Source organism: Capricornis sumatraensis, chromosome 15, assembly GCF_032405125.1.
Source record: "Capricornis sumatraensis isolate serow.1 chromosome 15, serow.2, whole genome shotgun sequence".
Taxonomy (NCBI): Eukaryota; Metazoa; Chordata; class Mammalia; order Artiodactyla; family Bovidae; genus Capricornis; species Capricornis sumatraensis.
Genome location: NC_091083.1, coordinates 65,297,695 through 65,312,535, shown reverse-complemented (window position 1 = coordinate 65,312,535; position 14,841 = coordinate 65,297,695). Strand labels below are relative to the sequence as shown.

At 47.6% G+C, this 14,841-nt stretch overlaps 1 protein-coding gene across 1 annotated transcript in view; it reads right to left on the bottom strand.

Annotated features, from left to right (window-relative positions):
- The window catches only part of EFCAB8 (EF-hand calcium binding domain 8), a 46,584-nt gene extending 38,704 nt beyond the window's left edge, over positions 1–7,880 (bottom strand). The window contains exons 1-2 of the mRNA XM_068986806.1: positions 7,812–7,880; positions 4,903–5,071 (exon numbers count right to left, since the gene is read on the bottom strand). Coding sequence (XP_068842907.1) covers positions 4,903–5,071; positions 7,812–7,880 — 238 coding nt within the window. The remainder of the gene's footprint in view (positions 1–4,902; positions 5,072–7,811) is intronic.
- Positions 7,881–14,841: the final 6,961 nt, after the last annotated feature.

Below are 14,841 nucleotides of genomic sequence, written 5' to 3'. Positions count from 1 at the left end.
TGGCCCCAGAGCAATGAGGGGGAACGGGTACTAAAAAAGATCAGATTCGAGATCAGATCCCATTTCTGAGCAAATAAGACCGACCAGGCATTGAGACAAAGAAAACTGATGAAAACTCACAAATAAATGAATAGGAAAGGAGAAAAACTTCAACAATGGCAACAAAGAGACATAAATAAATCCAAAGCTATAGAGGGAGAAGAGATGCGCATCTTTTAGAGGCAATTAAAATGCAACCTTGGGCTGGAGAGAAAGACGAAAAGGGGAGAGGAACAAGGAACAGAAGGACAAGAACCAAAAATTTTTCCCCTGCTGGGTTTTGTGGCTACAAGGAAATCTGTCTGCAGAGGGGTCAATTACTCCTGTCTAGGTTTTCAAAAAATAATCACAGTCTTTAAAAAGTGCACTTTTATGGGGACTTCCCTGGTGGTCCACGCCCCCACTGCAGGGGGCCTCGGTTTGATCCCTGGTCAGGGAACTAGATCCCACATGCCGCAAGTAAAGATACCCAGTGCCACAACTAAGACCCACTGCAGCCAAAAAAATAAATAGAAACACTTTTCTAAGTGCTTCTAAAACCCGCTGCAAATACGTGGAACTCTCACCTTGGCCTGAAGGCTCTTCTCTAGGACCTCACCTCACACCACTGTCCCCTTCATTCTCTGCTGCAGCCACCATGTCCCCACACCTGTCACCTCAAGGCCTTTGCACTGCCCGGTTCCTCCACAGGGAAGCCTTTTCCCAGAGACTCTCTAAGGAGGCGGCACAGCACCCTGCCTGGTTCTGCTGCCCCCTGACCTTCCTCATTACCACCCTGGCTGTGAGCTCAGGGAGTACAGGGCTAAGCCTGTCCCCTCCATGACCAAGTCCTTAGGTGAAGCAGATGTTTGTTCCCTGAGTGTGTCCTTCAGCACTGGGGGATGTGATGATGATGACTGGGTACCAGTATCATCTGAGTTTATTCACACTGACTGGCTGATGGTGGTGGGAGGGCTGGGGCGGGGCGGGGGGGGCATGAGGAAACTGTGACATAAAGAGGTGGGCTATGAGCCCAAGGTCACATAGCTGGTGAGTGGTGGCACCGAGCCATCCCCAGCAATCTGGGGTCACGCTCTCACCCTGCTCCGTGCTCCTCATGAAACAACCAGCTCTGTGCTACAGTGACAACTGTCATCGCTTACGGCTAGACTGAGGAACAAATGAAAGGCTGAACGAAAGGGGCCCTGCTTAAAGAAAGACCCAGCCTGCTCATCTGAAGTGATAGCCAAGAGCCTTACACGTTTGAGTGACACGTAACGGTCCCTCTGTGTATCAGACGGACGGCAGCCCACGAGCTTGGAGCCATCCCCTTGGGGAAGAGCTGGCAGTCAAAGTGCCTTTGTGCAGAATTAATGAACAAAAGCCTCTTGACAGCGCTACAGGGAGAGTCCTTTCATTGCTGTTTAAGAACCTATATATATTGTTCACTGCCGTATTATTTTCATATTCTTCTTCTTAAAAACAGCTAACATTCAGAAAACTAAGATCATGGCATCCGGTCCCATCACTTCATGGCAAATAGATGGGGAAACAGTGGCTGACTTTATTTTTCTGGGCTCCAAAATCACTGCAGATGGTGATTGCAGCCATGAAATTAAAAGACGCTTACTCCTTGGAAGGAAGGTTATAACCAACCTAGACAGCATATTAAAAAGCAGAGACATTACTTTGCCAACCAAGGTCTGTCTGGTCAAGGCTATGGTTTTTCCATTGGTCATGTATGGATGTGAGAGTTGGACTATAAAGAAAGCTGAGCACTGAAGAATAGATGCTTTTGAACTGTGGTGTTGGAGAAGACTCTTGAGAGTCCCTTGGACTGCAAGGAGATCCAACCAGTCCATCCTAAAGGAGATCAGTCCTGGGTGTTCACTGGAAGGACTAACGTTGAAGCTGAAACTCCAATACTTTGGCCACCTGATGCGAACAGCTGACTCATTTGAAAAGACCCTGATGCTGGGAAAGATTGAGGACACGAGGAGAAGGGGACGACAGAGGATAAGATGGTTGGATGGCATCACCGACTCAATGGACATGGGTTTGGGTGGACTCCGGGAGTTGGTGACGGACAGGGAGGCCTGGCATGATGCGGTTCATGGGGTTGCAAAGAGTGGGACACGACTGAGCGACTGAACTGAACTGAAAAAAACTGTTGAGTATAAGAAGAGACTAGACACAAAGGTGTCCTGGAAAGGATGGGTACACTGTGGGGACCAGTCAGGTCCCCTGCACATTGCTGCTAAAAAGAAACACTCACCCAGTCTCACACGTATAGTGAACAAATGGTTCATTAAGAGCTCTTGTGGTCCAGTGGTCAAGAATCCACCTTGCAACACAGGGGACATGGGTTCAATCCTTGGTTGGGGAACTAAGATTCCACCGGCCGAGGAGCAATGAGGCCCACGTGCTGTGACTGCTGAGGGCCGCATGCCCTGAAGCCCACATGACACGACCTGAGAGAGTCTGTGTGCCGCCAGGAAAGATCCCGTTTGACGCCACTAAGGCGTGACACAGCCAAGTAAATAATTTTTAAAAATAGCTCTTGAAGCACAAAAGTGAAAATATCATGTCCCTGGGGAGGGAAGGAGGGAGGGAGTGAGAGTCACTCAATCGTGTCCAACTCTTTGAGACCCTATGGATTGTATGTAGCCTGCCAAGCTCTTCTGTCCAGACAAGAATACTGGAGTGGGTTGCCATTTCCTTCTCCAAGGGATCTTCCTGACCCAGGGATCGAGCACTAGTCTCCTGCATTGCAGGCAGATTCTTTACCATCTGAGCCACCAGGGAAGCCTGGCTACCCTTAATACATTCCCTAGGGTCAGCATTGTAAAAATACTGTTATTTTTACTGTTATTGTTTAAAAAAAAAATAGTGGTCTACTTCAAAAAGAGGGAAAGGTGATGGCACTTTTAAAATTTTGACCTGTGTGAATATATTACCTGTTCAAAACAAAATACAATAAAAACTGTGGCCAAAACTGTGAATGTTGGGTCCTCCAAGACATGGGTGGTGCCTCCCGGCCGCCAAACACTAGCACCCAAAGAGCTCAGATGAGGAAGCATCTCAGCTTCAGGTCAGACTCAAACGGTCCCTCCCCAGCCTCACTCTGCTCTTTATAAACAGGCCGTTTGTTACCCTTCCTGCCCACATCACAGTGTGACTGTCAAACTCAAACTGATGGGGCAGGGAGCCATGGCCCCAGCATTGATGCTCTGAGTCTACTGGATAGAAATAAAGATGCCTTAAAGAACTCCAGTAGCAATAATAAGTAAACTTTATGTGTATTTTCCCAAGGGGAAAATTTAAGCTCTGAAGAGAAAAAAAAAAACTTATGTACAAAGATGTTCTTCACAATGTTATTTAAACTTGGTAAAAACCTAAAAGTTGGAGACTTCCCTGGTGGTCCAGTAGTGAAGAATCCTTCTTGCAATGCAGGGGACATGGGTTCAGTCCCTGGTCAAGGAACTAATATCCCACGTGTCATAAGCTCATGCACTGTGACTACTGAGGCTGTGTGCTCCAGGATCTGCACAGCACTAGAGGGTCCGTGCACCGCCAGAAAAGATCCCGTATGATGCAACAGAGACACCAAGAGCCACAACACACACACAAATGTTTAAAAAAAAACTAAATGTTTCATTTAGGGAAATGGTTTAGTCAACCAGTGGAGCCCTTGCATTCACTGCTAATGATGGTTTAGCAGATCACATAACATATGGAAAAAAAAAAAAACCCTTAAAAAATTAACATTAAGAGAAAAAGGAGGGTGTGAAATTAAAGTATGGTTACAGACATGTGAAAACACACGCAGTCATCTGGGACAAAGATACGGAAGGTGACGGCAGACCTCCTAGCGTGTGTGCCCCGCTGAGTGTGGTGGAACCTATGGCCTGCTTCTGACCCACAGAAGACGGCAAAGGAGACAGGACGTGCGGGACTGTGTGTGCAGGACTACGTGATGGCAGCACGCCTCAGGCTGGCTTTCCTACCTCCCTGCCTGGCTTTCCTACCTCCCTGCCTGGCTTGAGTGTTGAAGCCAGCCTTGCTGGTGAGTCCCAGAGGGCCACCAACCGGGCAGCTCTAAGAGCTGAAGACAGTCGCCCTCCAATGGCCAGGACAAACTGAGAGCCTTTAGTCCTGTAGCTTCAAGAAACTGAATTCTGCATAAACTTAGGAGTGGATCTCTCACAAGGACTACCCTGGTGGTTCAGTGGCCAAGACTCCACACCTCCCAAGGCAGGGGGTCTGGGTTCGATCCCTGGTCAGAGAACTGGATCCCACATGTCCCAACTAAAGCTCTCATGTGCTGCAATTGAGCATTCACATGCCACAGCTAAAGATCCCAAATGCTGCAACTAAGACCCGGTACAGCCTCATAAATAAATACATATTTTTTTAAAAAAAGAAGTGAATCCTTCCTAGTCAAGCCTAGTTGATACTGCAGCCCCAGCTGACTACTTGGTCACAGCCTGGTGAGACCCTGAGCAGAGGAGCTAGCTAAACTCTGCCCAGACTCCTGACCCACTGAAATGGTGAGATAGTGAACGTGTGTTGATTTAAGCTGTGAATTTTGTAGAAATACCGTTACACAGCAATAGACAGCAAGCCATGCATATGAAATTGTTCAGTTGCAAACATGCTGAAATGCTGACAGTGGTTGTCTAAGTGTCTGGATTAGGGGTATTTTTTCCCTCGGTCCCAAATAGCCTCTAGTGGGCTTACAATACTTACAGAGCATATGATGAAAAGTTTTAAAGGACATACGGGATGAAAAACGGCTTATGCAGCCTGCACCATCCACCCAGGCGGGGTCCTGGGTCCCACCTTGTGCAGAGGCCAGAGGCTGGGCCCATGACTCAGCCTCACCTCCAGTCGAGTTGACCTCGCTCTGAAATGTCTTCTCCATCTCAGCTAGGTTTGCCTCAGTGAACAGCTGAGATTCATATTGGAAGTCAGATGTCTGGCTAACAGAGATGGATGGTGTTGGGGAGCTGAGAACCTCTTTGTTCTTCCCGGGTCCACCTGCAAAGGACACCTGGAACACAGATGATGGCAAGAACCAGGCCCTGAGAGGAGTGACTTCCAGAGCTGAACAGTTTTAAGCACATCTATTGAAAGAGAACATCTGTGGGGTACATAGTGTTATGGTGTGTTACTTACTGATGCAAACAACTAGGTCTGAGCCACTTTTAGCCCTAAGAAGTGCAAGGAAGGTCTGACTGCGTCCCCTGACTCTGGGGAGTTAACTGTGGCTCCTCTTTTATAGATGTGCTGTGACTGAGGCTTAGAGGTTAGTGGCCACAGCCAAGATCCCACCTCACACATCACAGGACTCTAATTTATAAGGTGCTTCAGTTTGGTAACTGAAGAGTTCCACATCTTCAGTGGTTGGAATTCAAGACCCTAAGGAGTCCGGCTCCATCTTCCCCAGCTATCACGATCTTGTCTTGACCAGACCAGACACCCCAGGTCAGATCAGATCACCTGCGCACAGAACCCAGCTCATGCAGTCCCCACCATCAGGGACTCTCAGCTTCTTCCTCCTCCTGCTCACCTTCCCACATCCCCTACCTAGCCTTCCCCCGCCCTCCACGATTCTTCCGCTCTGCAGCCCCTACACGAGACTCATTTGACACTTAGCACAGTGTTTCAGGTTACTGGAGGCTCAGGTCATCAAAGGCTGCCTCTCCCAGAAGACTCCAGGTGTGGACTATGTGATAACTGTTGTGTGTTGCCCACTGATACACACTGCCTTGGGTGCTGGGTAGTCAAGGAGACATCAGTCCAGAAAGTCAAAAGACAAGCAGAGGTTGGATTGCTCACTCTCCCTATGCCAAGTATACCAACCACAGAGCTCATCCACCTACAAATCCAACTGTGAACTTACCCTCATTCACTCAGGGTCTGTGCACATTTGTTGAGTCCCAGACACTGTGAACACACCAGTGAACAGAGTGGAGACCTGCCTTCATGGAGCCCAGGAGATGAGCTGGTTAATTCTCTCACCAGCCATGCAGCCCCCAGATTAGACATCCCAGCACCATCTTTAGCTCCTCCCTCTGCCTCCTTTCATTCTTACTGACCTTCACATTGCTTCTTACTGTAATCCAGTTCCTCTCTCCTACTCCTGCCCCACCTTAAGCCCTAGCCTTCTGCTGGGACAAGTGCAGTGCCCTTCCCGAACTGGGACCAGAGTTTGTTCTTACCTTCCAATCCACCGCCCAACACTGGAGCCAATCTTCTTTCTGGAAGGCAAGTCTGATCGTGACTTGACTCCAGCTGACGCTTTCCAGATTACTCCCATCATCCCCATCAACTCCTGAGCGTGGCACTCAAAGCCCTTGGCCATGCAGCTCTGACCTGTTTCTAGTTTCATTGCACACACCACGGTCCAGGCACACCAACTGCTCTCCACTGCCCCACAATCACAGCCAACATTCTACATCTGCTCTCGTCTTTCCCTCTCTGTGACACAGACCGTCACCTCGAGAGGTGAAGTCCCACCCGTTCTTCAAAGTCTGGCTCAAATGCACCTCCTCCGAGAAGCCCCTCAGTGACTTTCAGGTGGAGTTATCACCGCCACCTCTGTGCTCCCAAATTCTTTGTTCCTATCTGCCATGCATACATGACTCCTGTGTGTGCCTGTCCATACATGTAGCAGCAAGGCATGATGGGAAACATGACGGGAGAGCCCCAGATCCCTGGACTAGGATTCCTCCTGGCTCCCTGCTCCCAGGCTCATTTAGTGTGGGCTTGTTACCTCACTTCTCTGAGCCACAAGTTGCCTTGTCTGCAGAATCTCTCTCCCTAATACCCACCTTGCAGGGTTGTAGTGAGACAAAATGACACCTGAACACACGTGAAGCCCCACCACATGGTATTACACAATCCATGAGAACTGTTATTTCTCTCCATCTCACAGTGAGCTCTTTATTCATTTATTTTTGGCTGCGCTGGGTCTTCCCTGCTGCACACAGCCTCTTTGTTTCGGTGCACAGGGGCCTCTCTAGCTGTGGAGCACCAGCTGTAGGGTGCATGGAGTTGTGACACGCAGGTTTAGTTACCCCATGACACATGGGATCTTAGTTCCCCGACCAGGGATCCAACCAACCCACATCCCCTGCATTGAAAGGCGGATTCTTAACCACTACACCCCCAAGAAGTACCAAAGTGGGCTCTTCGAAGGCCGGGGCATTTTAAATTTATCTTCATTTAATCTACACTAGTTGTCTCCCTGTTTCCCAGCCCCAAGCACACAATGGACACTGACTACTCATCTGACTTGATAATACTCTGTACAGCCCATCCCACCGTTATCACAACGTGGCTGGACAAAATTAAGTGGAGTCCAAGACTTCCCTGATAGCTCAGCTGGTAGAGAATCAGCCTGCAATGCAGAAGACACCAGTTCTATTCCTGGGTCGGGAAGACCCCCTGGAGAAGGAATAGGCTACCCACTCCAGTGTTCTGGCCTGGAGAATCCCATGGACTGTACAGTCTGTGGGGTTGCAAAGAGTCTGGCACGACTGAGTGACTTGCACTTTCAAGTAGATACTATAAATTGGTGACCTCAGGTTTATTGCATTTGGCCCATGAAGTGCTTCAAAAGGCAAAGCCAGCCTACTGCAGCTTGGACTTAAGTTATCAACATTTTGTAAATATCTAAGCTTGCAACTCCCAGTGCGGAGGCTGATAACCTGATAATCAACAGACGTGGATGCTGTCTGGCAGCTCTGGAATACCCCTTCCATTATCAACTCTGATGATTTTCTTACCTTTCGAGGCAGAGGCTTGTCTCTTAAGTCCTCAGAAGACACAGGTCTTGACCTAGAATAGGGAATCATAGTGGCTTTAACTCTGATCTTTGTAAGGACCATGCGGATGCTGACCTAGCTGAATCACAGGAGGATGGAAAAGAAGTCAAGGTCAAGGGAGAAGGTAGCTGCCCAGGCCTGTGGACCCCGCGTCCCACTGGGACTCCTCCAACACAGAGCTTTTCTGGAGCTTCTTTCCGCTGATGGGGAGCTGTCTTCCTGATGACCTGACAGTCCTCAGGTTACTATACTCCTGGCTTCATGCCAGCAGCTTCCTAAAGGTAGTCACCCATTTTACAGAAGTAGAAAAGGCTTAGGTCATGCAGGGGTCCAACTGTAATCCACAGATTAGGGAAATAAGGTCGGGGGAAAGCATGTTTCCAGAGGGTCAAAGGTTTCCATTCATCAAAGGTAGGGCAAGGAGAGCTCCTGACTCTCCACAACGGGCACCCACGTCCAGCCCTCGATGTCCTTGGAGACAGGACTTCTTTAGGGAGCTGACAGGACTCCCCTCACGCAGCATGGGGGCAGGTGCAAGTGCGTGGGAAAGGTCTGTTCCATGGAGCTCTGCTCTGAGAATACAAAAGGCACACTGCCCTGGGTCAACGGACCTCCACAGAGGGTGGAAGACAGTGTTGTGTTAGGGTTATTAGGAGCATCCATCCACCCCATGAGCAAGTGCCACCAGCAGGAATCAAGGGGGCGCTCCAGGACGGTAGGGGAATGGCAGGGAATAGATGAGTCCCAGACAGGCTCGGGGGACAGAGCAAATGAGCCAGTTTGGCTTGACAAAGTGCTCCTGGGTGGGAGGGGAGGAGTGGTGCAAGAGGAAGGAGAAGAAAAATGGAAGCAGGATCTTAAATACCTTCACCAGGAAGTCTGAACAGGATGCAGGGCAGTTATGAAAACTCACCAGCCTAAGATGTGGGGAGTGAGGAGGAGGAAGACCAGATGACTGTCCAGTGGTGTCCCAACCTAAACCGTGTCTCGGTGACAGCCCAGACATAAGGACCGAAGGGGAGAGAAGAGCCAAAGGAAAGGAGACTTGGAGGCCAGGAACCAAGTAACTGAGGGAAATGCCAGAAACATTTCCAGGAAAGGAAACAATGGGGGAAAGTGGTTTAATGCACATGATGCTGGGCTATACAATCAGAGATAAAAGACAAGTTCCTAGAAATATGGGGACTGAAAAATGGCTACACTGAGGGGATAGAGAGAGCAGGAAAAACACACAAAAGGCAGGGTGGGTCAACTGGAAGTCTGAGACGCTCCACAGTGAGCCACGGTGATAAGGAAGGACGCTGAAGATGGCGATGCAAGGTCACCGCTGAGAAAGCTGCAGAGCTGCACTCACGAGCCCATTTCCGGTAAGAATATTCCATGGAGGTGTTGGCACGTGCCTAGAGAGAGAGCCTGGAAAAATATACTCCAAAGGTAATGGCAGCTATTTCTGGCACGTGAGATCAAAGGGAATGTCTATAGTATAAAACCATGCGTTTCTCTTTATTTTTTAATTCAGAAAAGATTCATGGTAATCTTGAAGATTTATTTAAAGAGTGAATGGTGGGTACAGTTTAGTCATCTGTGAAAACTCACTGGACAGGAGCGCTGGCGGCAGCGTCATTCACAGCATCGAGAAGCACGGCGGACGCCTCTCGGTAGATGAATGGCTGAATAAGTCAGAGCACCTGCACTCGGGACGCCACCCAAGGAGCCAAAAAGATGAATCAGACCTTCAGCAGACGACCAGGGGGAATTTCCAGGAGATACTCAAAAGAAAAGAGTGCACAGAATGAGGCCAATATTTACAAAAGGATGATGAATGGGTGCGTGCTGATACATAGAATGTACGTGTACAAGTACACACATCTGTAAACAGGTCTACCCTTAATAGTTACGGGGCCAAGGGCAAAAGAACAAACCCTGGTCCACACAGCAAGTCGTTACTTAAAATGTTCATAGATTAATATACTGTTAAATAAAATACATTCTCTTCACGTGCCTTTACAAATACTTTTCATAACAACCTGGAAGGCCTCCAAGCCCTCTGTCCTGCTGCCCTCTCATTCCTGCTTGCAGGGGCGGGGCTTGTAAATGGTGGCATGTGGACGGCCACTGTCACCCGTACACCCATACATCCCGTGCCTCCACGGCTCCATGACCACCGCAAGCCTAGGCAGGGCTGCCCTCAAGCCATGCACTGAGTGACTTCCCCGGTGGTCCAACGGTTAGGCCTCCGCACACCCAACTGCAGGGGGCGCAGGTTCCACCCCTGGTTGGAGAACTAAGATCTCATATGCTGCAAGGAACAGCCAAAATATAAAAAGAATTTTTAAAAAAGGTTTGGTTTTTTTTTCAGTTATTTTTTTAATTTTAAAATCTTTAATTCTTACATGCGTTCCCAAACATGAACCCCCCTCCCACCTCCCTCCCCTAAAAAAGGTTTTAATGATGCACTAAGGAATAGGCCCCCAGACTCTGGAATCAGGCTCAAAGGGATTTGGGCAGGTAATTCCAGTATTGAGAGCAGTGGAGGAAGAGGGGCAGTGCACCAGCAGGGCTGACCGGCCATCCTCTTAGCCCCTGGGACCTCCCTCATCTAGTAGAAAGGGACATGGTCAGACAGGGGACAGAGCAGGTTGCCTGGCTCAGGGCAGGGGCCTTTCTGGCCTGGTCTAAGGGGCTCCTGTACTGTTAGTACACACAGAACTATCAACATAGACACTAGGGTGTTGATATGGATTATGGAGAGTAGGGGTCCAGTGTGGCGAAAAAGGTGGGCCAGGAATAAAGGAATACAAAAAGTCTGCACTAACAGAAGGCACATATATCATCCCGTTTATATTAAGAAGGCAAGCATGGGTAGGTATACAGAAAATGACTGTATTTTCTTTTGCTTTAAAGTCTGGGTTAACAAGTTAACTAAAGTCAACATCACTCATGAGGGAGCCAAAGGCCATGCCTCATGGTGTGCTGGACTCTGGACCACTGCTTTTGCGGTATCCCCTACTAACCCATAACCTGACAGTCCCAAACTGAAGGACATTCTACTAAGTAGGTAGGCTTCACTCTTAAAAATCTTAGTGTCATGAAGGACAAAGACTAAAGCACACTGAAGGTGACTGAAGAGAGGTAACAACTAAAGGCAATGTGTGATCTGAACTGGATCCTAGACTCGGGAAGCAAAAGGTCTCATGGGCATTAGGACCATCAGTGAAATTTAAACATGCCTTTACATTTTTAGGTGATATTGATGTTGTTTCCTGCTTATTAGGAGATCTGGGCAAAGGGGAGTTCTTTATACTATTCTTAAAACTACTTAAAATTTTATTATTTCAAAACTGTAAGTTTTATGAGAGAAATATGAGTTTAACCAGAAGAGTGGAGCTGTTTGTGTTCAAGGACTGAGGCCACAAAAGGGAAAAAATACTGGTGGAGGACAATTAATCATACCCAAGAGCAAAGCACAAGAAGCAGAGAAGTACTGGCAGGGAAAGATTTAGCTGGAGAGTTAAATATCCATGTAGGATGAGAGCAGATGAGAGGAAGCCTGCTCTGAGGGGAAGGCGGCTGGTGTTGGGGTGGGGGGTTTGGTACAAACCTGGAAACAAGAGTGAGAGCTTAGAATAGCCACTAGGGGAGCAGGCAGGCAATGGGACAATAACTGGTTTGCTGTTTTTAAGAGTCTGTAGCAGCAGGTGACTGCAAGTGCAGTAAAGCTGCCCTGGAAATCGAGCTGAGAGAGGCTCAGCTCTCCTGTTTGGCCTTGAGTCTCAGGTATGCAAAGAACTGACTCATCAGAAAAGACCCTGATGCTGGCAAAGATTGAAGGCGGGAGAAGCGGACAACAGAGGACGAGATGGTTGGATGGCATCACCAACTGGACGGACAGGCGTTTGGGCAAGCTCCGGGAGATGGTGAAGGACAGGGAAGCCTGGTGTGCTGCAGCTGATGGGGTGACAGAGCTGGGCACAACTGAACGCCTGACCACTGGCTCTCAGGGCCCCGGGGTCGTGTGAGAGACTAACCCCAGACTCTCACTCACCCTGACCCGATCTGCTCTCCCCAGCTAAGACTGCTCGCTGTATTTAACGGAGACTTATTGGTGTTCAACTTCCTCCTCGGCTGAGACATCTCGGCAGCCAGCCCCAGGCCCGGAGCGGCTCCTCTGTGAAGTCGCTGTGGAGCTCCAAGGGCCTCCACAGACTGCAGGGCCAGTTGGCCACACTTAGAACCAGGAACATGAGACAGAATTCCACACGCAGAACACAAAATGGAACATCAGAATCCATCCCACAAACCGTTACCACGCAACCATTTTTCACCCAATCTGAGACACTCTTGTAAGTGAGTCTCTTGTAAGTGAGTCAGTCCAACTGACAGCAGAGAGTCAACAGGAGCAGCTCCAGTACTTGGAGCCGGGACAAATGTGAATGGAGGACAATCCACAGGACAAAGGCAGCACAGAGAACCCATCTGCCATGGAAACCACGGGAAACACCGGCAAGTCTAATGATAAATCCAGAAGGCCAACTGGCCCCCCAGTTGGGGGGACAGTGGAAGGCACAGCAGCCTTCTTAACATGAGCTGCACAAGCTCCAAATCTTCATTTGGCTGCATTGGGTCTTAGTTGCAGCATGCGGGATCTTCACTGCCACTGGTGGGATCTTTTGTTGCAACATACCAACTCTCCAATCGTGGCTCGAGGGCTCATTATCGTCGCTCGAGGGGTCCAGGAGCTGCAGCACGTAGGCCAAGTTGTTCCGTGGTAGGTGGGATCTTAGTTCCCCAACTAGGGACTGAACCTGTGTGCCCTGCATTGCATGGAGGATTCTTAACCACTGGACCACCAGGGAAATCCCGAGCTCCAAAACAGGAAGGTGACAAGAGAATTGTGTGTGACACAAGGGTCTTATAAACCCAGACTTCAAGGCAGGCCTGGACTTGAGGCAGCACTGTTCAGTCTTGCCCCTGGCCCAATTCAGCAGCATCAGTTGGTCAAAGGTAAATCTCTTGTGGGAGAATTCAACCAGGGACATGGATTACACACTGAGTCACATTTCATGATCACCTAGATGTTACCAAAATATTAACTGACCACCAAGCCAAGACCCTCCTCCCCAGATCTTCATCACATAGAAACCACCCACAGACAGAAAAAAATTCCTGCTCCCATTTCATCAACAGTGAAGACAAAAGATTTCATCATATTGTAAAACATGAGGAGTGCAGTGGTTCAATGAAATGTCATAAAAGATGCAGGTCTTTTAAAGCAGTTTTATTAAACTGGGTATTAATAAACTAGAAGGGTTTATTTAAATTTTAAAAAAAAAGAAAAAACAGAAACAAAGCTGATGGTGCTACATTTGACTGTTCCCCACTGTTTTTTTGACTTGAAGCTTTCATTTTCCAATCCAATGTTATCATTTCTACTTACAGCTGTCCATGTTTATCCACATTTTTTACATGGGTCTAAAACATGCTAGATTCATTCACAATAAATATCACTTTCCTTCCCAAACAAGAAACATCAGAACAGGGAAATTAATTAAGATGCATTCCATTTTTCAGGTAAGAAAAACTTCAGAAAACCCCTGCCTAAAAAGAATAAACTCATGATAACCAGTAACTCATTTAAAAACAGAAGCAGAAGGGAAGGTGTTGAAGGAAAAAAAAATCTCCTAGACAAAACCTCAGTACAATACAATCCTGGAGAAAGTTCAAAGTCCTACTCAACGCCTACAAGTTGAGGCATCAGTCGCCAATGCCAAGGAGACCCTACTCTGCTCCCTAACACTGGAGATGGGATGGGTGCTGCCGGAAGGCTTCAAGGGCACTCAAGGGCATGGCTGACTCATCCAGGGAAGGTGGCCCCACTCTGCTCAGAAGCAGTACCAACTCTGCTCTCTTCAGCTTTACCACTGCGGGTTTTTAAAATGTCAAAAATTGTATCCTGGGACATCCCTGGGGGTCCAGTGGTTGAGACTCCACATTTCCAATGCAGAGAGCTCAGGTTCAACCCCTGGTCAGGGAACTACGATCCCTCATGATTTAGTGTGGCCCCCAGAATTTTTTTTAACTTTAAATAGTTGTATCCTAACATACTTTTTTTTTAAATTCCTTAATAAAGCTAACAAAAGTGAAAACTTGTATCCTCAGCTTTATAAAATGTATCAAAAATTTTAAGGTGCAACTTGATGCTAAGGAGAGGCTTTTTCCTTTTCAAAATCAAATAAACAAGACAGAAGCCAGTGACCACTGGGAACTGCAGGGGACCCAGAGGATTAATGAATGTTAAGATTACACCTTCAGTTGAGACCAACTCCTCAGCTCACATGGCACTTAAAACAATGCTCTTCCCACCACACTCCACCACCAGAGAGAATTCCCAGTTCAGATACCAAAGATTTCAAAATACCACGCATGATTCAAGAAAACAGTAGCTTCTTGGGGTGGTGTAGTACCTACTTACCCACTTCCTCCCAAAAAAGAATGGAAAACAGAAATTAAGTCAAGAGAGCTACAGATGCTCGGGGAATTTTTTTTTTAATAACTTTATTTCATTCAACATAATTGTTTCTTCTCTCCGCCTTTAAAATTAGTAGGGAGGGAGGGGCACACACAGGGGCAAGCTGGGATTCGCCTACAGCTACCTGTAAAAAAAAGTTTATTCCATTCTTCTTGGTAGCGTTTAAATTTCAAAGTAAAAACAGCAGTCATATATAATTACACATATTTAACTCACATTATTTTGTAGAAAAACACATAAAATACAAAAAAAAAAAAAAAAGGCAGTATCAGGTGAGAAACCTTTAGAATGCAAAAAACCCAGACGACCTTGAGGTACACTGGATCTTAAAAAAATCATTAGAACTACTCCAAAATATATAAATGAGCCCGATCAGGAGAAATATAAAATAAGAATGAGACAATGTAACTGTGAAGCAAGCAAGAGAGGAAAGAAATCTGAAGGTCACTCAAGATTAGACAA